This window comes from Synchiropus splendidus, chromosome 1, assembly GCF_027744825.2.
Source record: "Synchiropus splendidus isolate RoL2022-P1 chromosome 1, RoL_Sspl_1.0, whole genome shotgun sequence".
In the NCBI taxonomy this organism is placed as follows: Eukaryota; Metazoa; Chordata; class Actinopteri; order Syngnathiformes; family Callionymidae; genus Synchiropus; species Synchiropus splendidus.
In genome coordinates, this window is record NC_071334.1 from 50,347,696 (window position 1) to 50,375,539 (window position 27,844).

Genomic DNA, 27,844 nt, shown 5'->3' on the forward strand with positions numbered 1-27,844 from the left:
AAGAAAAGAGGTGATTCATCATCATCAAAAGCTCAAAAAAGAAATGAAGTGTGCTCTTCAGTGAGTGCTGGTCGTGACGTGTGCATTTGAGAAGATGCATCACACGGAAATCCACTTACGGTCCAGCAGGTAAGCTTTGAGTTTAGCTTTTAAAGAATCTTAACAGGCAGCCAGAGACAGAAGAGAGAGCCAAGAGTGAGATTCCAACTATTCAACATTTAGGGCAGTTTTTCAGCCCACTAACTGCAACTCAGCAACTCTATAATATTCTGACACATTGTCAATGCATGATAGAAGCCCTGGCTTCCAGGCTTGCAGAGACCCGGAGAGTTTGAACCACCTGCACACAACTGATGCACAGCGTCAGCCCAAACATCAGCTAGAACTGTACTCTGAACAGCTTGGGAAGGATGGGTGACGCAATATGACTAACTTCAAGTAAACTGAGGTACACCAAGTTGTCATGTGTGGTTTATAGTGATGGTTGGATGAGGCATCATGAAACTGTATTGCAGAGTTGACAAAACAGTGTCCTAATTTTCAGTGGCAACTAGATGGCGCTCTTTGTTTAGAAATGACGTGAGGTTGCATTGAATTAGTTGTTCAAGTCCAAACATTTTACAACAGACAGTGCCATCTAGTGGCCTCTGAAAATCAGGACATAGTTTCATGAAGCCTCATCTACCCATCACTAGTGGTTTGCATTAATCACAGGTTAAATGGCTGAAAGAGCATATTTAAGAAGAGGTATGTGGATCCCACTCACCCTCGATGGGGGCAGCTGGGAACTCACCATCCACGTTGTAGACCTTCAGACCGGCCAGGTGTTTGGCCGCCCGGGATTTGGAGGCGGAGAGCAGCGCCGGGTTATGGACCGGGAAGTCGCAGTAGTAGTTTTCTAAGATGGCAAGCGCTGCCCGCTGAATGCTGGAGACGGAGGACAGAAGACAGAGACAAGTGAACACAAATTTAGAATTTAATATATTTATTTTAATGTTTATTTGGATAACAGGTTATTATAATACTATTACAAACTTGATCATCTTTCTTCACCTAACTGTCAACAAATTGGCATGCGATTACAGTACAAAGGGAAAAAGAATAACAATATAAAACAGGTTTTGAAAATAAATGTTTTTAGACGCTGCATGTGTCATGAGAAAAGAAGTCATGAAGAGGATGGGTGTTGCACAAGACCGTTTCCGGAGGCAGACTCAGTGGAGGCCCCCTGATGGGACCTCAAAGAAGTTTGCGGGTAAAGAAATAAAAGCTGACAGTGCTGTGTGGCTCGATGGGAGAACATTGGACCACTGGCTCATAAAACATTTTAAAACATCCCACTCATGCTCCCATCATGTTGTAAAGGCAATCTGTCTTGAACCACATCAATTTGTTTCCTCAGAAAAGCAATCATGGTCTCATCTGACTGACAAATCCCTGGAATATTCTGAGTTCAGAACCACAGATGAGTGTCTCATGAGTGCAGCTGCGCACTCAAAGATAACTCAAAATACATTGAGCAAACCCGCAGCATGTGCTTCCTATTCAAGTTGACTTGTAGAATTAACTCTGACCTTCAGAAGAAACGTCATTTTGAATATGTGATGTCATCAAGAAATGTCTGTCTAAACTAAACTAACGTGGAAGGAGCTTCAGCAGAAGAAGCAGGAAAAATTAAAGTACTTTTTGTCAACATGTACTGCGCTCTCACACCAACAGTGGATCCACCATGACCCCACCTTTTAAGGTAGACTGTTAAGGATGTACAATCACCACAGATGATTCAATGCAACCACCAGTGAGAGAATAGTTTACCAACAAAATTGAAAAAAAAAAAATCACACCTGATGATTTCCGTCACATTTCCTTTCTGAACTTCCTTAAACCACAATTTTCAAAATAATTATCTAATATTTTTGTTCGTTATCAACTGCCATCCAGGATGTGGGGGAGCTGGAGTTTATCCCAGCTACTTGGGGCTCGAGGCGGGGGACACCCTGGACCACCACTCACACCCCTTTCAGAGTCACAAGTTAACTTGTTTTTAGACTGGAGTGCCAGGAAAAACACACTCCACATACAGTGGACCAAACATTAATTTACCTTTAATAGTCAGTTAACTGAGCTATAGTACGATTTATTAAGATTAAAATTTTAATATATTGACAACCCTAATAAAAACAATTAGGATTAGTGTTTGAAATGTTTCTTCTCGATATAACAAACTGACTATTAACCCTGAAAAGAGACCATTGATGGACAGCAGCTAGCACACTCGACAGACACATTTGCGTTTGCAGCACAAACTCTAGTAAAGACCACAGCATTGTTTTGTTGGTTCTGGAGGTGTCAGTAGCTGAGTGCTGGCACTTTACTGCAGCCACTTGTGCTCTGCTCAAATAAGAGTCCCCAGTGTTTGTTTTTAATAGATCCAAGTCAGTTCCGCAACCTCAAAGAAATTCTTCATTGAAACCAATTGTTTAAAACTGTTCAAAAACAGCCATTTAATGAAAGCGCTTTCCTCAATTTCTAAGTGGCTTATTATTCATGATCTCAGCAAATGAAGTCAATTTTGCCACAGTGGCCACCTCATTTCCTGCTACGGGAGCAGCAGGAAACATGACTGCGACAGAAACCCAGACCTCCTTCACTTCTGTGTATTCAGAATCCCAAAGTGGACCCTTGTTCTGCGTAACCTGTGTGGCAGCAGCTCCTGCCTCTGCTCCATCGATGACTTTAATACGATTCAAACCACACAACTGGCCAAGCGACCGCTCCAGGAATGTTGACAGGGAAGTCCCCAGCAGTGAATTTCAGAACCCTGCCCCCTCTCCCCTCCCAGGCCGCGAGGAATGCTTTCATATTCTGCGACAACACTCCTGACAAGGGGACAAAAAAAAGGGCTTGTGGGCCCCAGGGCTCGGGTCGCTCCCCTTTTGTGATTAGGAATCAGTTGGATGCCGAAGAAACAGGAATGTCTGCAGGCATGTTTGGGGAGACACAAAAATATAAATGTGTCAGCAGGGAGCGCTAATTAGCAGTGTGTTTGCAGTCATCACAGGGAACTGACTGGCTGTTGGCACCGTTTACTGAGTCCAACACCCTCAAGGAGGCCACAAATACTGCGAGAGGACGGTGACACATACCGACACACACACTTGTCTGACCTGTTTCCACCAATACACCATCAATGAAGGGTTCAGGTTTCAGCAAGCATGAAGGTGATTCACTCTGGGGGAATCAGTTCCGATTTTATTTGTTTATACAAACACATATTCAGCCAATGAGCGCGGTTACACAGCCCAAAAAAGCAAATTACTCTGTTAGTCCAGCAGATTTCGGACTACACAACCGGGATAATTCGGTTAATATCACAGCTAAGCCTGCATGTCGCTCTTCAGCTCGACTATAATCGGACTGGGTGTAGATGAGTAGATTTGTTGTCAAAAACTGTCACTCCAGTTGTTATGTTCGTTAGCTCTCACAAGAAGAGGAAGTGATTTGTTGCCTTAGTTGCTCGACATCTATCTTTCCTGTGTCTCCTGTAAACCGAATGTTGTTCATAAACTTGCAAGTTTAATCCAGAAATCTGCATGATGATGGCGCAGATTATGGCTCCTCAGTTTACAGTGGTGGATCATATTAGTAGTGTAAGTCTGAAACAGCCCCTCGCTACCTGTCAGTATCACATGTTCTTCCTCTAGAGTCAGTGGAACTGGAGGGACTAAAGAATTCACAGCGCCACCCCTAGTCACAGAGGGGACACTACATTAATTTGATAAATAAGAGCCTCACCGATACTATCAGGTCACAACTTTACTTTGTAATCCCCAGGTCTGCGTGAGACTTAATGTGTCTTCCTCTTTTATCTCAGAAGCTGCACCATCTCTCTCCTCCGTTCCCACCAACATTTTAGGAATCTTCTCCTACACAAGCCTTCCATTAAATATTAATCACCTGCTCTCTATTCTGTCTTCACTTCCATCGCTGGATTTCGTTCAGCATCAGTCTCCTGGGTCTCTGCTCTCCTCTTTACCACACTAGACTTTCACATCCACCTTTTACACCCCACAACAACACACTCTACTTTCATCCATCGTTTCTTGAGCTTCACTACTTCTTGCGACCTTCTCAAATGTCTCTCATCATCCCTGACTTGTCTTCCACCCTTCACTCTCCGTGCCTGTATCCCGCTACCACCACGACCACAATTATCAAAGACTCACTAGCATGATCGCCAGTCTGCACACACACAGTTCACTTGGTCACCAAAAAGCAGTTTTCACTTCAGTTTTGGAGCTGAAAGGTTCAGAACATTGGGGCAGCAGGATCATTGATTAAACAACAGAAGACATGCGAACATATTTTAAAGAGAAATATTCAGGTGTCAGATATAGTTAGAGGCTACGCACAACCTTGAAACACCTTTCTGCATCTCATTCGAATGCTAAAAAGCTGCAGGGCTGAGTGTTCGCTCAAATACCACCGGGACCCTCGAACACCAACAGGAGCGGTGGGTTCTTAAAGGTCCATGAGCTACATTTCATTGATTCGTTTTAAAGGATGGTGTTGAAAAAGAGAGCTGCTGGGATCTACCTCCTACTCTTTGATACAGCAGTAACCTTGACGAAGCATGGGCTGATACACTTTCACATACGCACCCAGCGTGTTAAGTTAAGTTTGACTGCAACGGACACAAGCATTAGGAATGAAGAGAACACGCATGTTTTGCTTGATGCAGACCTAGTAACCTATATACCTCATATTATGATATCAAAGTAATAGTAAAGTAAAGTATGTAATGTTTACACCCAAATCAAATCAACTTGATGGATCAGCTTGACTGAGGTCAGGAAAGCTGGACTTAGTCATGACAGTATCTCAACCTCCAATGCCAGAGTGGGTGTTGTGCAGAGAGCCAGTTGCAGTGGCCAAAAGAGCCACAGGCGGGTCTAGATTTTCCATCTCTGATTGACCTAGTTTTGACCGGTTCTTGGTCTTTTTACAGTGGTGAAAATAGTTGGATATTGGACCGAACTCCGCTCCGGTATTGGCAGCGGCGTCCTCTTCTGCGTCCCCGTTTAGGGTTCACTGACCGCGGGCACACTCTCAGAGGCAGTGCTAATGCTACGACCCAGTCAACAAATTCTAAAACAGTCTTATTAGTGAAATCTGAAATAAGGCCATGAAAAACGACCGCAGTAGAAAAGAGAATTGTGAAAAGGTTTTTCAAAGGACTGAATGTTTCTGATGATTTCAAGAAGAGAATATGACTTAATGTAATGATCATTTATTCACATCATAAAGACTGTAGTGTCCAACACATGGAATAGAATGAAAATGCATTTTTTGTGATAATTATTGTGTTTGCCGAAATTACATTTATCGTGATTTTTTTTTTTGGTCCATATCGCCCATCCCTACGTCTCTCTGATACTGTTTTATCACGGTTGTAGGAGTCACCGAATGTACCTACCTGAGCTGCCCGAGGTTGTAGTGCTTGGTCTCGCCGTCTGTGGACCGGGTCACGCAGACAGAGAAGCACGGTTGTAGCTGCCGCAGCTCCAGCAGGACGATAGCCAGGTAGTGGATGAAGAGCAGAGCATCCACCAAGGAGACGGCGTACTGGACGATTCCCTGGTAGTTCTCGTCCTGCGGGGACAACAGCAGTATGTCACGGCGATGTGATGTCAACGCATTTAGCCACATCCTGAACTCCTGAACTTCATCGGAAGACAAGATGTGGAGGGAGGGGAATATTTCAATATAATAGGTTGTGTTTATTTTTCGCACCAGGGAAGTCATGTTTTGGTTGCTCGTGGTCTTGTAAGGATATTAAATATGGATGAGACTAAAAATACAGATCTTATTAAACAGAACATCACTGCCATCATCTCACCTGGGTGTCCAGGATTCTCACTCCATAGAAGAGCCAATATGACAGGACGAACAGCAGCACCAGAACTGCCAGCAGGGCCCGGAACACAAAGACTCTGGGAAGACTGGCTCGTGGAGGCCTGAAGAAGAGTGCCCAGACAGCCAGCAGCAGGATGAGCAGTTTGAAGGCCACTGAGATGTAGAGGCCCTCGCATGCCGTGCCGCAGCTCTGCAGTTTCTCTGGCCAGAGCAGGTGGGGGAGGACCAGGAAGGCCAGCGGCGTGAGGAAGACCAGGAGACCCAGAATCACTGCCAAGGTCAGGGTGAAGTAGCGTCGACAGTCTAGCCCCACGCTGTCCTCCAGGTCCTTGGTGATCCGTACGATGTCCTCTTGAGAGAGACTGTGGTCGGACGTGCCGGTGACCGCCGTGGTGGTCTCGCCCCAGTTGTCATCCTAAAGACATAAACACCCGTTCGTCAAACAACGTAATGACCCAATATTCCAATAAAATCCATATTTCACTGCTGCAAAATGTGATCAGTCATAATGTGATCAGTCATGTCATAATGAGGGCCAGAGATATTTACACATTATAATGTTGGCTATTAAGAGCCACAAGCGAAATGACAAATCATACCCTTAATGCACAGTAACAATTACACTTAACGTCAAGCGAGTCAAATGTATAAATCATATCTGCATTCCTGAATACACAGGATCACACTACTTTGACTAGATGTTTTGCTGTGGTTCTCTGTGTGAGATTGAGTTTGACTTGTCAGATGTGAACCATGGCATGAGCACAAATTCATCTGCCATCAGTCAGAAACAGCATCAAATGTTTCCAGCCTGTGTGTCAGTTCCCTAATGCATCAGACAACACAAGTCACAGGCGCAGAACTCTTTTTTTTCTCATGACTGAGGTTTGAATGGAAACAGCCAGAAGTAGAATAATAATAATTTGGTCTAAAAATGAGTAGATTTGGATGATTTCCTTTTTACACCCTCCAAACACACACAAGGAAGCAGCTTTTTAAGATGTACCAAGGCCCATCATCATCTAGGAATCAGATGAAGAATTCGGCACAAAGAAGGGAAGGGAAAGGTGTTCTGTAGTTCCAATCCCTTGATGTCTTTCATTAGATTCAGGAGAGTTTGGCTTGAGCCCATTAGTCTGGACCACGTCTCAAGCACCAAAAACTGAGGCTCTGATGTCAAAACCCCAATGCTTAACTCAAAAGCATCACCAGAAATCCACATCTAATGCCACCATCCAGTTAAGAGTGAATTCATGAATCTTCTCTGGATGGCAAGTAAGCACAAGAGGATGAAGCATTCATTCATTTTAATACTCAAAGAAACGCCAAAATAACATTACACTGACGTAGCTGGCTGGCGGCCGGCGGTGAGAGAGGAAAGCCACCGGAGGACGTTTATTTAAGCTGCGATAAAGACAGGCTCAGAAGATGGGAAGTGGAAAAAGTATACAAAGCCAGCTGCCAACTGTGTTTCCCAGTCAGACTGCTTCCGCAGATAATGAAGGTCAATGGTGTCGGAGCTGAGCTCCTACAACAACACAGATTAAGAATCTCAACCTCAGTCATAACAAGCTGCTCCCGAGCCAGCAAAACGTCACACTGCCAACAGACAAGAGTTGAATATGGAGTAACAATTCATGGTGCTGCACACCTAGGTGGCACGGAGGACATTAGTGTGTTTGTGAGTGCAGCACAGGTTAGCACTGAAGCCACTGTGCACACACACACAAAAAGCCTCGAATTATCAAGTCAAAAGCAAAACAAAAACCATTTTAATCTTCCAGGTGTCCTTGAAACTATCATACATCCTAAAACAAGTGAAAAGTCAAACCAAGGAGGACCAAATTAATCTTAACAATGTTTGGATGATGATTGAAATAACAAGCAGCCAAAAAAAGTATAGACATCATAAGGCTTCGTGATGATCAGGCAGCTTGAGGGGAGTCTGAAACTGAAAAACAAGATAAATTGGACACCTTTTTTCACCAGGATGCATTCAATTTTCGCACATTAGTGCCTTTATAGATCCCTATTTGTGGCCCATGATACTGCTTTCCATGAAAAGGGTGTTTCTCCCGGGTAATTTTGTTGAATTATATCAAAATTTGCAGGTACTTGTGCTTTTGAGGAGCAGTGGATTTGTCATCGGGGGCATCATATTTGTTTCCGGGCGAAATTTTGCAGTTACACATGACGAATTGCAACAATTGCAACTGAATGGCCGCTGAGCCATGGATGTGTCCGTCTGCTCCCACTGTCAACAGGCATGTTACCATTATCTACAGCATTTCTGCTGTAGATAATGGTACGAATTATGAACAACAACTAGCTAGAAGTCCATAAATACTTTATGAACCGTATCATAAGTTACCTGATTCTGATGTCTTATAAATGTACACATCATAGATGAGAGCCTAAAGTAGAGTGTTAGTTTCATAAATCCAATACACAACTTCAACAACTGAAATGTGTGCTTTATCACAAATGGGGAACACAAAAACTGCATTCACAGGCCTTGTACGGTATGACGGGACATTAAACAACATTAAAGATAAAGCTGATATTAAAACAAAAATCATCAATAAAACAACAAGACTCCATCTTCTGTGTAACATCATCAATTAGGTCAAAGACAATATAAATATAAAGACAACATAAATATAATATAAATATATTCTCATCTTCTAAAACATAAATCAAGTGCAATGCAATCTTTTCTTTGCTCATTTTCACCATTTTTGAGTAAACAAAAAAAAATCAAATGTGATTGTTAACTGTGTGCATTCAGACTAGAAGCAAATGCTCTTAATCAGCTCAGGCGCATGTAAGACCAGGAAATCCTCGAAAGCATCACAGCAGCAGTTGGCAGCATGGCACTGCAGCCGAAAGCGGTTGGCCAGCTTAAACAAGCAGCTCTCGGGGCAACAGAGAGGAGGGGAAAAAGGGACAGCACACTATCATGGACAAGCAACAAAGTCAGTGCAGCCTCTCGACATCACAGTAATCTCTGAATGTGAACCACTGCCAGCTCAGTGAGGGAGAGAGCAAGTGGAGTGGAGAGAGAGAGAAGGTGCCATTGTTGGTTCAAACACTGAGAGGGGAACGAAAGTCTGACACTGATGATTTAATGACAATCCTTAAATAAAAAAAACACAAAGCTTCCTTCATTAGCTCTGTGGTTCACCCCGAGTGGTCAGCCGACAAAGTCTGAATTTGTTTCTAGAGAGAATAGAAAGCAAAATATCACAGAGCATTTATCATTGATCTCTGACGACAACTACTACTGTCTATTTTTACATTAGAAATAATGTAATAATTGTATTTCAAGTGTAGCACAAAGACTTCCTTGTAACACCGAATATTTATTGACCAAAACTTCTTTACCTTGACAACAGACAGTCCTTTCACGACCCACAGAGTGATGACTGGGGCTTTAAACTAGGGTTGGACGATTACGGAAAAAATGATTATCACAGTTATTATAATTCATATGTAAACCACAATGATTCAAACGATTATTTAAAGATCTCAGATTTCCCTGTCATGAACCTTAAGACCTTTATTGAACAATGAACTACGATAAAACTATTCATAAAATATCAATAATAACGTAACAGTTATATTAAATCGCCATCATGCGCAGTATGTTTCTCCCTAGAAACACCAGTCTGTGTGGTCTGGCTTTAGAGAACACTGGAGACAGGAGACAATATTACGAGTTGAGCAGGCACTTGGCCGGATGCAAAGATTTTTCTGTGCTTCTGATGTTGTTCATTTAAAGAACATGGGAGAAGAAGTCACTCCTTTCATTATAAACTTCCAAATATAAGCACTAATCTTCCTGCGTCTCTGCAGTGTGATGAATGACAACATGGTATCATCACCCCCGTCTCAGGTTGAGCATGATCATTCTTATACATTTATCCACTTCCAAATAAACACTGGTTTTTGAAACATTAACAAGCAGCTGTCACCGCTGTGGATGCTCAGAACGCTGGATGAGCGTCTGCTCCTCGGAGATTCTGACCCCGTAGTACAGTGTTCCACTCCGTTTTAACAGAAATACGACAAAAAAAGATTTTAAACTCTTACTCTGCCGCTTCCCTGTGAAAGAAAATAAAATGAAGAAATGGCTGAAGCTAATGAGGTTAGAAGTTAGAATTTGGAAAATATGTAACAAAACAACTTAAACATTCGATTACATTGTTGTCAGTCATTGGAGAAAACTTTAAGAAAGTTTTAAAACGATTGACAGGTTCCGTCATAGTGGGCTTCAATGATATTCTAACCGCGTTCAGTGCCTGATGGACCCAGAAGTGAGCGTGGCGGCGGAAGTGACTTAACCACCAAATTGCTTTTCTCAAGAACATTTCATTATTCTGAAAGTCGGGGGTTTATTCGGGACCAAGTTTAAGGAGGTCATTCCATGTAATATGACAAAAAACAATGTTTCTTGCAGAGATCTGAGCTTCAAAAAACATCTAGCAAGCGACACAGATTAGGGAGGAATGATAGACATGAGTTCAAAGGTGAAAGAGAGGTCGCGTTCTTCAGTCTGAGGGTAAGTGGAACCTGTCATTAAGAGGATGAGCAGCAAAACCAGCAAGGAATATTTCACCGGCCGCTGAGGAAGTGTCTGCTGGTTGCCTTGGTTTTTTGTGTTAACAGAGTTTTCAAGACTAGAAACGTCGACGATAGCAATTGTCAACGCAGGAAATCAGTGAGTGGATGAAGTCACTTCAGCAGTTTTAAGGAACACAACACTGAAGGTGTTCATTTAAAAAAGGGGCAAAAACCTATTAATATAATGCAAAAAGAATGACTTCAGTGGACGACAGAAATGACATTAACACCAACCTTCATTATTACATAGGTGACAATCTGCTAATCCAATTTTTCAGTTTTACCGGATCATCGAGCTTGCATAGCACAAATGCTGATGTTCATAGCTAAACGTGGAGTGTTCTGAGGCGTTAATAGTGAAAAACAAGACGACTGTGTGTTTGTGGCAGAAAGAAAATCAATGCACATTAGTCGAGGCAAACAGCATCTTTCTCAGCCACAGCAGACCTGGAGAAGGCTCTCGGGAGACATGATTCATTGCCCCTCTTGTTTTACAGCTGCGATACACTCATCAACTCCCATCTCCAGTTCGCTACACGTGAATCACACAGGCAATGTGGACATTTTTCCTCCAGCAGAGGCGGCAAAAGATGAAACAAGCGCAGAAATGATCCGCAACTTGTTTGTGCAGACACTTGTCTTGAGAACAGAGAGAGCCAGAGATGTTGCTTTAACAATCCAACCAGAGAGCCAAATTAATAACTGCTCTACCTGAGCTTTCTACTCGCTGACTCCGGCAAAAAGGGTGACCCATATTTCTGTGCGGGACTCACCACAGCCCAATTTGGTGGTGTACCACGCAGCCCGCAGGAGGCCCACTCCCATTCATCATGTGAAAGTAAGTGAAATGGAGAGGAAGAGCCGAGAGAGAGGGAACAAAGAAGGGTGTGACAGGAGGGTTCCAAAACAACATTGCCAATTAAACAAGGGAGGGGGGATAGATCCAGCGAGGAAGAGGAGAAGGAAGGTCATGTGTAGTTCAAGTGCTGAAGATAGTAAAAACACAACACAAGAAATCTCCTCTTCACTCCTCATGGAACTCACATTGCAACCCAACACCTGTTTAATGCAGTAAAGTGAACAGACATGATTCATGTTAATCAACTAGTTTTTACGAGTACCTTCATTGTCATGTGACAATAGCGAAACAAGATCATTAGGTACATTTCCTCAAGTGCACGTGTTTGCTTGGCTTTCAGATTTAGGCAGAGAGTGGACTGATACTAGCACACAGCATGATTTTTTTTAATTTAGGAGACTGAATACAAGAAAACCTACTAAGAAAATGATCAACATTTGAACAGAATTTATGTTTTATCTGCATCATTTAATATCTCCATATCATTTTTAGAGAGCAACATGGACAGACAATGTATACAGAGCAACAGTCAGAACTAAGAAAAAAAATCAACATTCATCAACACCAGTGAGCAACAAATCCCGAGTTAAGCTATCGCAGAAGAAGCATGGAGCCTGCGGTTGTAAGACAGCCACGACGTGCCACTCAACTATTTTGTACGATGCATATTTGGCCAGACTGCAAACACAGAACTGAAATTGGAGCTGGCAGCCTTACAGCTTGATCTCAACATGACATATAACTGTGCTGCCACTTGTTGGAATGGATTGTGTTACTAGTTGTTAGAGTCAACACAATACTGATTTGTTCACCAGAACACTGCCACTTTAACACAGTACGTCAGGTTTAGCTTTCACAACTCATATTGAATGTACATAAACTTCAAAAAGGAACATAATTTGAGTTAAAAGTCAGTGCTAGGTAGCTGGAGTTCATGTTTAATCGCAGTGTGTATCTTTTAGCTTATGAGAGGAAACTACAGCACATTATCAACAAATACGTACCCACAGTAGAAAAGCATTGAGCACCAAGCCTGACTTGTCTCTGGGAGACAACGTTACTGCCTGTATCACTTATATCGTTTATGTAATGCTAGAAGGATTGTCTAAAAAGGTTAATCTCATCTGACACCTCACTTCCAAAACCTCAAAACCTGGGAGTGCAAGCCACTGGCAAACAGAAATGCTCTGTTTGTTAAGACTTTACATTAAAGCATGAGTCACTTGTTATTAATGTACGTTTTAATGTAAATAATGTAATTATTAGTAGTAATAATTTAATTATTGTGCAGTGTAGTGACCTCCACACACATCTTGGATGAGCATCGAAGGGACCAACAGAGAAGATATGACTACATGTCAATCTTAGCATTAACAAAGCTTCAAGGGAGACTGGTGTATAAATAACTGCCATTGTTTTGAAATGCTCACTTAGGTGCCTTTTGTTCAGCAGTGAGTGGGCTGCAAACAAAGCACCTCACTCAGGAGTAAAGGAACAAGTGCACTCTATTCACCCCAGGGAGGGAAGGTGTTTGTGTGAGACTCAAACGCTGCACACAAGCATTCAGACACGGTCCTGCACTGCCATCTAAAACCACTCTTGTTCAATTGGTGAGCCAAGAACGTGTCAGAACAAGAAAAGAAAGCACAAGAAAAGCTTCTTGACTCTGGAAGAAAAAGTTAGACCAAGGGAGACCAAGTCAGGCTGGCAAGTTAAAGACCCAGTCCAGGACAAACAGCTGGCCTGAGCCAGACCATAAGCAAGTCCGTCCATCTTTGTCTCAATATATTGAAAATGTAGGCGACAAATTTCAATCACTCAGGAGTGAAGTCTCCTCCATATTCCCAACCACTCCCAGAGTGCGGATTCTGCAGAGCAAACGCAGAATAAACCAGCAAGCTATTGTCACAATAGACAGAACATACAAGTGAAGGAGAGCAGGGTCATGATTATTGTCTACGTGCTCTCGCCAGAGCTTATCAACTGGTCTGACACTGAGGTCCACACTAACCTTTAACGGAAACTTCAATCAAGAATGACATTTAACTCAAGCAAATGTGAGCTGCTGTCTTCACATGTTCTCCTTACCCGTGGAACGACAGCTATGGCAAAGAGCTGCTTGGAATCCACACACATGCACAGCACACATGCACAGATGCTACAGACCGGTTTCAGTCAAGCTAAGCTGTATACATGCAAAACCACAGCGGCTTAATCGAGCTATTAACAGGATTATCTTCATAGCTTGGCCCAACAATGAGAACTGGAAATTCCTCTCCCAACGTCAGACTAAGGTGTTTACATGCAGGGTTAATTCAGTTGTCCATGAGAACTTGCTCACTGTAAGTTAGTGATCACAGACATAACAAAACCCCTGCCTGAAGAGAGCAAGAAGCTACTGCTTCAGGCTCAGATTGAAGCCTAACCAACCATACAGCACAGTATAGGATACAAAACCAACAGTATTATGCCATGGAAGTGAGGATGGTTTGGCATCTCAGATTAGCAGTTCTGAGGAGTTCTTGAGGTAGCACACAATGCAGTGGTCTGGTTAATGTTTTGGCCATGGGTATTAATGTTTATGCATCTTTAATGTCCAGGGTTTCTACTGTTCTGAATTCAGGACACGAGAGGTATCGTTTAAATAAATCTCTAAGGAAGGTTCAACACAGCCAGCGTTATGATGAATATTCAAATCGTCAGATAAGTACAAAATAAACAATATGTTGTTCTTAAAAGATGAGAACTAACATACAGTATCAACACCCACAGGGTTGCGTTAAGATATTTACTGATGTATTGCACTGACTTGTTCACATGGTGCTCCATTTGTGGTCATCAATGCTTTTGTTTTAGCGTTTGATGAGATAAAAAAAGAAAGTTGCTAAAAATAGCCATGATCATTTCAAAGGATGCTGCATGACGTAACAAGTTTAAGGCCTCGGGAAACTGGAAGTTCTGCTGATGGATTTTTTTTCATCAAGTCTCATGGGATGTTAGGTTGAATAAGGGGAAAAAATCTGTCGATTTCATGCAAGATAAGCAACTGTCATATTAAATATAAACTCAACCTGCTCAGAAGTCATCTTCATCCCAAAGAACAGTGTGTTTCTTGATAAATGAGCTGTACAAGTCACAACCTGATAATTTCAGCAAACCTATCTGCAAACTACAAGATTTCTCTTACCTGGATTGGTTTAGTCCCTGCCCCAGTGCAGACCATTTGAGGAGCACCGACACTGGAGTCAACCGTCGTGACAATGACCTCCTTCACCTCCTCCACAGTCTCAAACACCTCCAATACCTGCAGAAGCTCATCTGCCGCCTCCATCACTGCTCCTGACCGCATCTCCAAATCCTCAGCCATCAGAAATCCCACTCCAAACAACCATCGTACGTCCTCAGATGCAGCCTTGACGGTCCCGGCGGGATTGTGTTTGTGGTCCGCCGCTTTATCCGTCTTTATATAGAAAGCTCTCCCATCATGCCCCAGGAGGTATTGTATGGCACTGTGTGCTCACTAGCACCATAATGCGAACGGGCTTTACGGAGAAAGGGCGAGAGGAGAGAGGAGTCAGGAGAGCGATGAGGTGATCACATGGGATGCCCTGACAGCAGGGATGAGGAGTGGGATAAAAGGATGGAGTGACAGAAGAACAGGACCAGCACAGGACTAACACACAATCCTCATGTCCCACCAGAACACAAATAAAACAACACCCCAATTAGATGGCATCACTCTAATCTCTCTGATGGGTTTCCCTCCCTCACTTTTATCTCCCTCCAGGCAGCCTCTCTCATTCACTCTCAGCTTTGTCTCCTGCCTCAGCACCACTCTCAGAGCATTGCTTCTGACCCAGTGAGCACTGCACAGTCACACGCCGCCTTAGCCTGCATGTGCACAAACGTCTGTTTATTTAACAGAAAAATAACGAATTAAATGCAGACATTCTGCGTCACGCGTCTGATTGTCTATTGAACTGGGAGAGATTTTTATAATGAGACATTATATTTATAGCCTGTTGGACAGGGTTCTCGCAGACACTGTATAACTGAAACTCTGAAGAACAGCCAAACAACACAAGACGACTGAGACAAAGTGATTTAACGCTGGCAGCTGGTGAAACTCAGTGCTCACAGAGGAGGAAGAAGAAAGTTTATTATGTGTCACTTCTGCTTTTTTCTCACCAACTAAGGTCCAAAGACTTCCAGGACTCGCTTGGCCAGTGCAGCTTGTCTGGTCGTTGAAGGCCTTGTTTACACAGGAACACATCTCTACCTATCTGATCTTTTCCCTGCCATTCTGAAATAGTGCATTTTCATCATTTGATGAAACAAAAGCATTGGTAATGACTAAACAACTAATGTAGTACATATGCCAGGCCTGTATAAGGCACTGTAGTATGTATGGTTACTAGGCCTGGGAAAAAAAAATGATTCAGAAATATATTGCAATTTTTTTCATGACAATATTAAATATTGATTTTTGTGCCCAGAATCTATATCATGACGGTGGAAAGATGCGACATTATGTTGGGAAACAGGGAATGCATCGAACAAAATAGTTGGGAAGCCAAGCTCAAGCGCGTCTCCTGCTCAACAGAGCAACTGATGAAACACACAAGTTTAATACTCAGATTAACTCTGGAGGATTGTAGATACCAGAATAACACCAACTATGCGATAGAAGGCCATCCTGGGCAGTAAAACTGCGGGGAAAGTAGTTGGATTTAAACCAGCTCCCACAACATTTTAGCCCGCAGAATATTACTGTCAGAACCTGTTCTGGCACCTTGTTATTGCACATCAACTGCTTTGTATATTTATGCAGAGTGAATAATACTCTTTATAAATACACAAATACAACAATGGTCACCACTTTGACCAAATGTCTCTGGGGAACCCTGATGTGCATTTTCATTTATTTTGAAATTAATAAATCGCAATCTGCACCCAAATAACGGGAAAATCCAGCAAAATGCATATCATCCCACCCTTCAGTGATATGTTAGCAATTTCTATCAGTGAAGGAAAAACACTGGTGGGAGATGCCGTTTTGGGTCAATATACACGTCAATAATAGTACTATTTTATATCACAGCCAACCATATATATTTCAAGCTCCTACGGGCCACATAAAGTGACTTAACAGGCCAGATTTGACCCACGGCCCTTATGTTTGACACACCACCTAACCAACAAGTATGAAGAGCAAATGAAGACAAACATTTAAAAGTCAAAAGGATGTAAGCCAAGTGTATCACCCCATTGTGTAGTTCTTGAGGCAAAAAAAACAGCTTTTAAACAACAAAATCCAGCTCCACAAATTCCAGTGAAAGCAGCCACGAGACAAATCCTCCACCACACAGGGCCCTTTCTTCCCCCGGTATTTAAGCACCTAAATATAAACCAAGCTCCATTTGTTGTGGTAGGAAGGTGCTAATTCTGCAGGAATGCTTTACGGTTTTAACCGATCACAGGTGTCTGACACCACAACAGGCCCACGACTTACACTTGCTGCCGACATCTTACAGCAGTCCAGGTTTAACATTCCACTTCAGCTTCATCTTATATTCACAGACTCCAGGGAAAAAAAAAAAAAAAAACATTGGAAGGGCCAAGCTTTAGATCAGACCACTGAAAACCGATTGTTGGGGCCCTTTCTTCTTTAATGTAAACTATCTTCTGTCCACACAAGGTTACGGTTTTGTTTCCATTTGAACGACAGCAGGTTTTCCCAAACCAAAAAAAAAAAACAGGCATAAAAAGCTTCAGAAGGAGTATTAATCACATTTGCTGTACCACTGTACACCTTATTTACACAAGAGGAACAGATTACACTTTGTTGACGGCCAGACTGCCACAGTCACTTCATTCTTTGTGGTTGGTGAAAGCAATCATTGTGCTGTGGGGACCACCACGTTCAAGAGTGCTATATTTGCATTGAGAACATAATGAGATCCAAATGCATCAAATGAACCGAGCAAGATTATGGATTTTCTGAAGACATTAACATGACTGAAGGATGTATTTTAAGTCACAAACAGTTGTGGCATGAAGGATAAAAATGCCAAAAACAATAGAAGACAATGTATAAACTCGGATAAACTAATGGTGTCTGCTTCTCTTTCCCAAAATTTCTTTAAAACTTTGCATTTATTTTAACAGATGCTGAACAATTTGACCTACTCATAGCATTGGTCTGTCATAATGTGGAGAGACAGTGGAAATGCAAGGATATACTGAATTAGCAATTGATTATTGGTTGACCAGGCAATGGGAGGTTGGACGCTATCTGTTGACGTGTCCCTAAGCTTGAAACTCATTGCAACAGATAGTTCAAAACATATTTATAACTAGAAAAGCACTCAGAGAACACAAATGTCCTCCAAACAGCTTCACCCCCGACCCCAATGACAATGTATCCTCTAGAAAAGGAAATTCCTGGATCAAAATGCCAACCTGCCACAAAAGTCAAAAGAGTTAAAGAATTATTTTAAGAAAAAGATGGTGATATGACAGTCCTAGTATTTAATCATTTGTTCTTTGTCTCATTTCACATATTTCCTGAACATTTCATCCAAATCTGTCCATACCTTTAGAAGTTGTTTTTACAGACAAACCAACACCCTCAAAAACATAACCCCTGTGTTAGAGAAAATTACGCATTAAACAGAAACCGAAAAAATACATAAATATAAGTTCAAGTTATGGTCAACAATTGTGGTTATTGATCTATTTTTATTGGCCAAGGTAGAGCTAACAGTTTGAGTCGCACTCGATATTGTGACTGTAAACACGCAAGTCAGTATTTAATCAAAATCAAGATTCGACAAACAAAATGATGGAAACACTTATGTACAGCAGAGATCATGTACCCCACGTCAGATGAAGAGGGATTTGTCACCATGTAAAATGTATTTATTTTCTTGTTGCCACTGCGTTGAGTCATTGAAAGTGCTTGTGCATAATTTCTGACAAATCCTCAGAACAAACCTCTATCTGTATCTACTCAGTGGATTTGGGAGGAATTTGCATGTGAAACTACTCTCTTCTCTGCTCGCAATCGATGTGGTGATGCATCACAGACATCTAAGAGTTATGACAACCTTTCCAGCCTGCAGTGAGGACATCCCTGCCTGCAGCAATGTGTTGCTCCCTCGGCCAAAAACCCCAAGTCCCAGTAGTCTGGTGATGAGCTCTGAGCTGTGCTGTTAACAGAGTCTGACACACGATGACACAACAGTGACACATGGGAGCATATGTGAGTAGCGTACACACAGATGGATCCGCATTGAGCCTTTGCTGGTAGAATTGTTGGCGGTGATTATTAAGCAGAACCCTCTACCCTCAGCAACATCATTGCAGGCCACAGCATGAATTAGGCATGAAGAGAGACATACTGAGGACGGCTTTGCTCTGTGGCAAATCCTCTCATGTGTTTGAATTAGAAACACTAGGCAGACACAAAAAACAGGCAAAGCTAACAAGTCTTCCCACAAAAGGAATGTGTGAGCCAAGTAGGTCAATGACTGACAGTAAACATGAGTTGAACTGCGCATTTACCATCTTTTCCTTTCTGGACTCAACTCAACATTTTAAAAAAGACTGTCAGGTTGAGTCAAGAACACAGATGTTACACTGATCCACCCATTTGTTCTAGTTCTGCCAAGAGAAACGAATAATCCTCGGTAAATATGGAATGCAAACGTCTTATTTGCAGGACTAATATATTCAGAGTAATCAATAGGCTCAGGTGGAGTTTGTTGACCTGCATCATAGTTATGAGGCATAAAGCACATCTTTAACATACGTGCATTTTAAGTCAAGAAAATTTAGGGAATGTATTGAATTAAGAATGCATGAGACTAAAAAGCAAGAAAGAAAAAAGCACATATACTGTATTTGATGGTCCCTCCAAGATTCACAGATTTTGTTTTATTTTTCTTTTCTTTGTGGCCAAAAAGGCCTGACTTTTACTAAATAAAAATTTAAAAATTCTTTCATGATTTGGCCTCGCACATGACTTCATCTCAACCAAACGGGAGGGACTATGATGACACACATGCCTCATAAAGGGGTGGGCACAGGGAGACATAAGTGACTGACAGAATTTGCAGGACAGTTGTGGTGATTGTAGAACAATGGCAGTGTCAAACATGTATTTTGTGCTAGCCCTTCCATATACAGAGCAACCAACCTAGGTCATCCCTGCTTGTCATTGATGGACATGTTTTCACTAGAGCCATAGTCCTATCGTATCGATAGAGATATCCGGTATGAATAATGAGATAAAAAATGGCATTCAGCCCATGGAGACGTTGTAGTTCTCGGTGCTGTTTAAATTGGCTGCTAGACTTTGAGCCATTTTGAACTATTTACAGCTTCAGCAGGCCACATGAAATTACTTGGCGGGCTGGATTTGGCAGGCCTTGGGATTGACTTAATTTAACGGCTGTGAATGAGTAAAAGAGTCAATAGCTCTAAGTACTGTTTTGTCTGAAGTAATTGGACTGTTGCGTATATGATCATTTTCCAGGAGCCAGCTCAGAACAAGTGTTGCTACGGTCCAGCTTCACTAATTCAACTTGATGCGCTCATCCACCTTCAGCCAAATGAATGTTACGTTATGAACACATTTCTGCTTCAGTCTAGAGATGAGATCTCTTCAGATGGAACAGAACCTACACTAGCCTGCTAGCACTGACAGCTGGAGCTTAATACTTGAAATCACCAATCTATCGCATGCTGCAGGAAAATCTCACAGAGATCTCTACATGCATTTCAAGTTCGAGCTCAGGGTAAGTTACGCTGAAATCATTTATTCACAGCCATCGACTGACCGATGGACGACTTTATTTTTGCAAGACAGAGGTCTAAACAGATAACTAGAAATGGGGTTACAAGGTCAGGGTCTGACCCGGGACATCCTCCGAGATTACAATCATCTTATCAACTGACCAAATCCACAAGAACAAACCATGCAGTGAAACAACAGTGAATGACTCTCAATTAATGTTTTAACTTGCATGCATGTTGTGTTACAGTCTGGAACAATATTTGACTGTAAAACCCCCATATATGTGCAGAACAATACTGAGGAGCCTGTTTGTTTATGTGTCAGCAAATCTTGTCAACAGTCTCATAGATACCAGTAATCTAACTAAGGGGATTTACACAGATTACTAAGACATAATCGTTGTGTTGAGCTGCAATAGAACGTCAGCATCCTTACAAGACCCCCGCGACTCTATGTTGCTGTTGTTAAACCAACATAGACATTCTTCATGTTTCCACATCCTCAGGACAACCTTTTCAGAAGAGTATGTATCTACAGATCAATTAACTAGTGGTACAAAACAAACTGCACGTCACACTGAAGGCTGTCATCACCGTCTCAGAGAGACCAATGAGACAAGGTCAGTCACAGATCACATTTTTTTTTACATCTAAACTGAATTGTTAAATGCATTTAAAGTGTGAATCTATAATCCAAATGCTACCACCAAAACCAGCGCCAAGTATGACAATAACAGAATATTCCAGCAGTACAACACATCTCAAAATGCCAGATTTCACATGGCAGGCATGATAACACTGTCACGGAGCAAAAAAAAAAAAAAAAAAGGGTCAACCCTCTGAAGTTACTGTAAAACGTCATTAAACGTGTGCGTATAAAATAACCATGCCACCATCAAAGATGATTTCCTACCTTATAAATATCTTTTAGCAAATAGTCTGTCACATATTCCATGTTTGTATGCTGAACTGACTTGAACTAAAGCAGGCATCCTGACTGGGAGTGGTCTTGACTGACAGACCAAAAGTGATAATCTGCTGTTCTGACTTGGACCAGTCCATTTAACATTTCACAGAGAGATGGTGGGCTGAAAACCTTGCACACTACTGCCTGAACCCAGCAGACAAATGCAAACAAGTGCATGGATTGTATAATAAATAAATAAATCTGCTGAAATGGGGATTATCACCCTAGCTTTATTAGCAAATCCTCGGGTACGAAAAAAAATGACATCTTAGAGTGGACTCTTCCTTCTGGCTTTCATCCTAAAACAGCAGATGGCCTGTCCAAGCCAAGGCGGATAAACACAATTATCATTCCACCTCGATTTGACTAGTGACAGACAGATCAGCTTTAAAACTCAAACCACAGGATTTACTCCATCTTATAAGAGAGTCATTCCCGCGGCTACCTGTGGGAACTTGTTGTTCTTTATCGGCTGGTGATTCAGGTGAAGATGAATGTCTGGAAATTGCAGGGTATGTGGGACTGTGTTTACGTGCAGATGTGCTATTGTGTTCATTCCTACCTGTACTTGCTCGCCCCGGATCGTAGAGTCACCCAACAGTGGCTCTGCAGGCGGTGTGTTGATGGTCACGGACTTTTCTGACCGACTGTCTTTGCTGCGGGACTTGTGACGGTCTCTGCTTCTCTCCCTGGAAAGAGTCAAGCAATTTTTAACTCCACTTATTCTTAAGCAACTGAGTTTCCACAAGCAGAGCCAAAATAGAATGTCTGTTATAACCTTTTTTGTAAGCAAGGTAGTGTGTGTTGCCAAGAACTGATCCCAACAAGTATAGCGATATAAGGTACAAGGCACTCAGGCACACACTATTTAAATCTTGTGTTTATTAAATTAAACACATTTAAATAAAGCTATTTAAATGTGTGGAGAGCTCATTGTCCTACCCCTTACCCCAGCCTGTCACCCGAAATGTCCAAAACAAATGACTAACCTTTGTTTTAACCCTGAAATTGATTTGTGGGGTCTGGCCAAATGGTCCTCCCACAAATAAGTGACTTCTGATCTCTGCCTTTATTTAACCACTATTCCTCTTCTCTGAGTATAGACAGAGCTCAGTGACAAAGAGAACATTTGAAGCAATGTACATGTGTAAATGAATGAATTAACGTGTGAATCCTGTAATCTGAATATTGATGTTTTTCCCCGTCTGGTTGCCATAAAAACATGGCAGAGTGAGAGGCCAGTGTGCATGCGTAAGTCCATTCTGGAGGCCTGTGTGACAATCCTGTACCGACATGGTGTATCATAATGAATGTCTGCCAGGCCCACATGATTTTCACAGACAGACTTTCTGTCGGAACATTCCTCTCCACTCACACTAATAGTGTTACCGACACACACAGTGACAAAGCAGCTGTGTATTTCAAGTAGAGTGGCACCTCAGATATTAGTTTAGTGTGAAATGACTGATGTCTATTGATTGTTAAAATATATATTGATAAATGTAAGCTGCTGGGCAGTTTGAAGTATTTTTGTGTTGTTTGGCACAAAACAATTGTCACAGAAAACTTTCAGTTTTGTAGGGCCCGGGGGTGGTCGCCTGTCACTGCCTCGGTGTCAAAAACCCTGAAGGAAACCTTGCATCTGATGCAAGTCATGTTCCACATCGACAGTAAGAGAACACACTTAAAAGATCAGCCACACTGACCTTTGTCCTGAAACAACAGACTTAGAATTGACCTTTTAATGACGGATCAGAGTGGAAACAGACTGGGCAGATGCAGCAGAAAGGATGATGGTGAACAGTATCCGAGTCTAAAGCATAAGCGTGTTCAAGTCAGTTTAGATGAGAAACTTAACATCAACTGTGATGCGCGCCATAACTCGGTCTTTTGATTATATATAGCGTTCTGACAACTACAGCTAACACTACCGTGAACAGCGATTATAACGTCTACCCCCTACAATGTTTCACCACATGTGGCTGTCTGTTCCTTTGCACAGCAGTATATGAGCTCCATTAGCTCAACTGACCCACTGCACTCAGAGCTCTAATCCAACGCAGGGCTTCATCGTTGTCCCACCACATCCTCCGCTCAGCATCTGTATCGGCACGTGGCACAGTGCCCACTGACTACCCATTAGCATAGCAAAGCTCCACATCCCACGCTAATCCATCATCTGTTTCCAACTTTGATTGCTTCCCTCTTGAGCGTTTGATAGTGATGCCAGCCGATTTATCATCGCCGATATGGGCATTTATAGCGTCATCATGATCTGCTGAGCATTGATTTATTTATGTATTTTAATAAGATGCTATTTATACATAATGAGAAATGCTATTACCCTTTAAAAGTTTACATTCCGATGTAAAATTGACAAAACAAAGCAGGCATTTCTCAGGAAAAATCACACTGTACACTTGTTGCAGTTGCAGATATTAGAGCCAGCCAGCAAGGATGGCGATCGTTTGCTAATACTTTTTGTCAAGAATATTGACAACCAAGTTCGCAACGTGTGCAACGATGAACTCAGACGCAGCATTAAAGCAATAAACTTGCCTCAAATCTCCACGCCGTTATTTGAGCCCTACCAAGAGGCTAACGAACGAATGCCAACAGGAGCTAACCACAGACAAAACCAAACGCTAATGGAGTTTATTGTTTTGGACCAGAGATTTCAGCAGCTAATAGCACACCTGGATCACACTCATTCCCTGGACATGTAGTCGATGAAAATAGGAGCAGTTTGTCAGGTTATAAGGCAACATTCCGTTATTTAACAGGTGATGAGTGAACTTTCTATAACAAGCACTCTGCGTTTTTTATCGTTTATTTTTTGCCTTAAAAGTGGCAATGTTTTCTATATATATATATATATATATATTTATATATATATTTATATATATATATATATAGAGTGTTGTCCTTGGCTCATTTGGCACGTGGAAAGCTGTGTTAATAAACAAGACCTGATCCTGATGCACCAGAAAAGGATTCCAAAATAATAACTGGCTTCCGAGATGTGATACATATCTTCTGCTGCTTCTGTTTAACTAGATTAATGGGAGAACCCTGTACTTCAACACTTCAACAGACAAACTAAAAAAGTATATAGCAGAATATATGAGCAGTATTTTTAATAGAACAGCAGTTTGGAAATGGGAACATCATTTAGTGTAAGTTGTGACCCATTTATTGAACATGCAGTTTGAGTAAACAATCTGACTCACTCTCGATTTGGTTTCAGTTTTGTTCGAGGCAGTAGACGAGTACAAATGCTCTCTCTTCGTTTATCGTAACAGAGTAAAACTTAAGTAAATAGGCGAGCGTTGAACTATGAATGCACAAAACACAATTCATAACATTTCTCACACAGTAAAAACCTGCCTGCAGCTCCCATGGAGGAAATGAATGATACGCTTTGTTGGATACGCGGGCTTGGATTTTAGGGTGTTAACCAGTAACTTTTCCTGACTCTATTCTTGTACTTCCTTTCCCAAGTGAACAAAATCTTCGAAAAAAAACAATAGAAAGTGTTCCACATATATAACAAATGTAATGTATTTAACAGCCAGAGGCCTAGTCCTTCACCACTGGCTTCATCTACAGGTTTTATTGGATAAATCCAGGGAATCAGGAACAGGACTATATATATATATATATATATATATATATATATATATATATATATATACACCAAGAGGAGGTTCTTCATTACAACTTAAATAACACAAAACAAGGTACTCGTTTCAGAATAGGGCTTAATCCATTTATATACATGGGATTTTGTTCAGATTCAAGTGGAAGAATATGAGTGTTGATCATCTTCTATCTGAACTGAATTGAGGTTTGAGACACTGACGATTATTACCAACGGTATGTGTCACATTGCTGACACAATGTAAAAGAAGGAACAGTTACGGCATCAACTCTAAAAACACTGTTGACGGTGCAGAGGTCACCATTCAATTGAAGCGTATTAATTTAGTCTGTCTCATGCTGTTAACATTACAGACACCCAGATTTGCAGTACAAGGTGCCATTGACCTCATGTTTGCATTCAATCCAAACAAAAGCATCAGGATGGGACGCCTTTAATTAAACTGTAGTTCTCTGTGTGGTTTTTTTCAGATGGTTGTGTGAAAAAAAACATCTTTAAAATTGATGACAAATCAGAGCCTTAACACATGAAGCAAAACCACAATTCTTTGTCAGGCAAAAGTGTGACTTAACAATCAAATATTTTACACGATCAAAGTCTTATGACAAACATTCCCCACATCCATTAACACAGGACATTGGTATTGACTGGCACAACAGAAATATGAACCGTGCAACAGAGGCAGCCCAGGAAAGCAGGGACCTGCAGCCAGCCAGGTCTGAACAGATCGTCCTCTGTACAGCTCAACTCCCCTTCCTCCAGCCCAGTTTCTCAGTGAGCTCAAGGGCTTAGTGGTGAAACCTTCCTCCCAGCAAACACACATTCCCACACAAATTCACCCTCTTCTCACACGTTGCAACATCCTCTTCCTTGCTAATTAGTACGCTGTAACTCATTGGTATTCCACTAGCACACTTGGCCATGATTCCACTAATGGAAGTTAACTCCCAGCAAAGATCCTGGTGCTGCATGGGGGTAAGGGCAGCGCAGATGAGGGCAGATATGCAGCTTTTATTAAAAAGCAAATTCGTCCTCAGAGCAATGTTCCCCTCCCCGATCCCAGACACAAAGTTCAGTAGAACCAGGAGTTCATAAGAGAAACATTTTTTTAAGGAACCCTTACCAGATATCGATCACTAACTTGGATCAAGGATTCCACTCCACCATTTGACTCATACCAACCACGTCTCCACATGTGCAGCTGGCGGGAGTATAAATTACACAGAAAAAGAGAAAATCAAGAACGGACTTGCAATAGACACTGAGACATCAAGGTTGAGGGTCTTCCATCCTTCGACCTCTTGATTTAAGTCCAACTTGAAATCATCTCATAAATCAAACCAGTGCCAGTAGGGGTGCAACTAATGCTATTTTCAGGCCGACCATGACTGCTGATGTTTGAGAAGCCTACGCTGTCCATTTAAAATAAATTAATAAGAAATAATGATGGATCAAATTTAAAATAAATAATTAAAAAAAAACATAGAATTAATTCTCTCTAGAATTAATTCTCTCTAGAATTAGTTCTCCGAAATAGTTTTGAAGTAGTAAGCAAATTATTGAATGAACTTTTAATAAATAACATTTTCACTTTTGTGGAAGTACAAAAGACAAAAATGTCTAAACTACTTAAATGGAAAAAAGGACAACTTTCAAAACAGTTAAGATAATTAAGAATGAACAGGAGACTTCCTTCATTCAGTCGTACATGAATGGCATGTTTTTCTTTGTCAACGACAGTATTTCATCCCTTTGACCAGGCAGGATACTTAATTTCTTGTCTACAACTCCTGTCCTCCCAAGTGAACCACGTGCTTGCTATTAATGCCCATGAGGTCTGTAGTCTACCCAATATGACACCTATTTTGTCCGCTGCCAGACGCCAGACTGACCGTCATGACACTTCTTCAGTGAGAGATGCGGAGGTGAGTTGGGTAGGCAGATTGGCATGTATTTTCCTCAAGACCGTGCTACCGAAATGAATCCATCAGCTCATGTCTTCCGTGTTGGAATGCATGAAGAAACGCCATTCCGTTTTGTTTTTTATAAACAAAAGCTGCTTTGAACGGCTGGCCTTATTGATATTAGTGAAACAGTTGAAATTGTAAGTCGTGGACACAGCGCTTCAGCTATTTTCAAAGCTCCTGCCACTCTTTCAAAGAGAAACAGCGACATGAGAGAGGCAGCCGTTTCGTGAAAAACATTTTATTTGGATGGCATGGGTGAGGCTGGGGGGAGTGCGGTGAGCATCGTGAGGGATAGGGGCACGTACTGAAGCTCTCTTCACTGACTCTACTATGAATCCATCTGCGACATCTGCCTCCTCCATCGGTTTCCACCTCACTATAGAAGAGAGGCATCATCTTGATTTTAGGAAATACCCCTCCTCCTCTTGGTCTGCTCCGAGCTACATGAACGAAACACTGACTGGAGTTGAGGGGGTATTTTATATTTCACTCAACTGGGTCAGTTTGTATCAGGCGAGAACAGAAGTCTGGTAGAGTCAATTCTTTAAGAAACGCCATCTTTTCAAAGTTTACTTTATTTGGAGAGTTTGAAAAGATTTCCAAACACAATCCCATATATTTATCTTCTGCCATATCATAGCGGGATGTATCTGTTGTGTGACAGTATTTTTGACTCTATGAGGTGACTTCATGAGTCCTATAAATGAAAAAAAAAGCACTCTTGCCTTGCAGCAAGAGGCTTGTGGTTTCAATTCCTGGGTCGGACCGGTGGCCTTTCCGTATGGAGTTTGCATGTTCTCCCAGTGGGTTTCCTCCCACATTCCAAAACATGCTCAGCAGGTTAATTGGACGCTCCAAAATTGCAAAAAATATTGGACACTATTACTGGCATTACACATGCTTCAAAAGGGTCAAACTCAACCAATTCTCTCTTTACCGTGCCCACATCAAAGCAGAGTGGACAGATAATTTTGGCGTGCATGCGTTTTGGGTGTGGGCTCATACATAGCAAGCACACTGCATCTGTTGCTGGCATCAGTGTAATTAGACCA

The 27,844-nt window shown here is 41.8% G+C and overlaps 1 protein-coding gene across 5 annotated transcripts in view; it reads right to left on the reverse strand.

The window, feature by feature from the left end:
* vangl1 (VANGL planar cell polarity protein 1) overlaps positions 1 to 27,844 on the reverse strand; it is a 42,472-nt gene that overhangs the window by 4,041 nt on the left and 10,587 nt on the right. Inside the window, exons 3-7 of one of the 5 annotated variants that reach the window (XM_053853463.1) lie at positions 21,727 to 21,853; positions 5,900 to 6,331; positions 5,477 to 5,652; positions 794 to 927; positions 120 to 158 (exon numbers count right to left, since the gene is read on the reverse strand). In XM_053853463.1, the coding sequence (XP_053709438.1) occupies positions 120 to 158; positions 794 to 927; positions 5,477 to 5,652; positions 5,900 to 6,331; positions 21,727 to 21,853 (908 nt within the window). Of the gene's footprint in view, positions 1 to 119; positions 159 to 766; positions 928 to 5,476; positions 5,653 to 5,899; positions 6,332 to 14,585; positions 14,915 to 21,110; positions 21,208 to 21,726; positions 21,854 to 27,844 lie in introns of those variants that run through there. The other 4 variants (XM_053853468.1, XM_053853466.1, XM_053853467.1 and 1 more) reach the window with 4 other exon arrangements.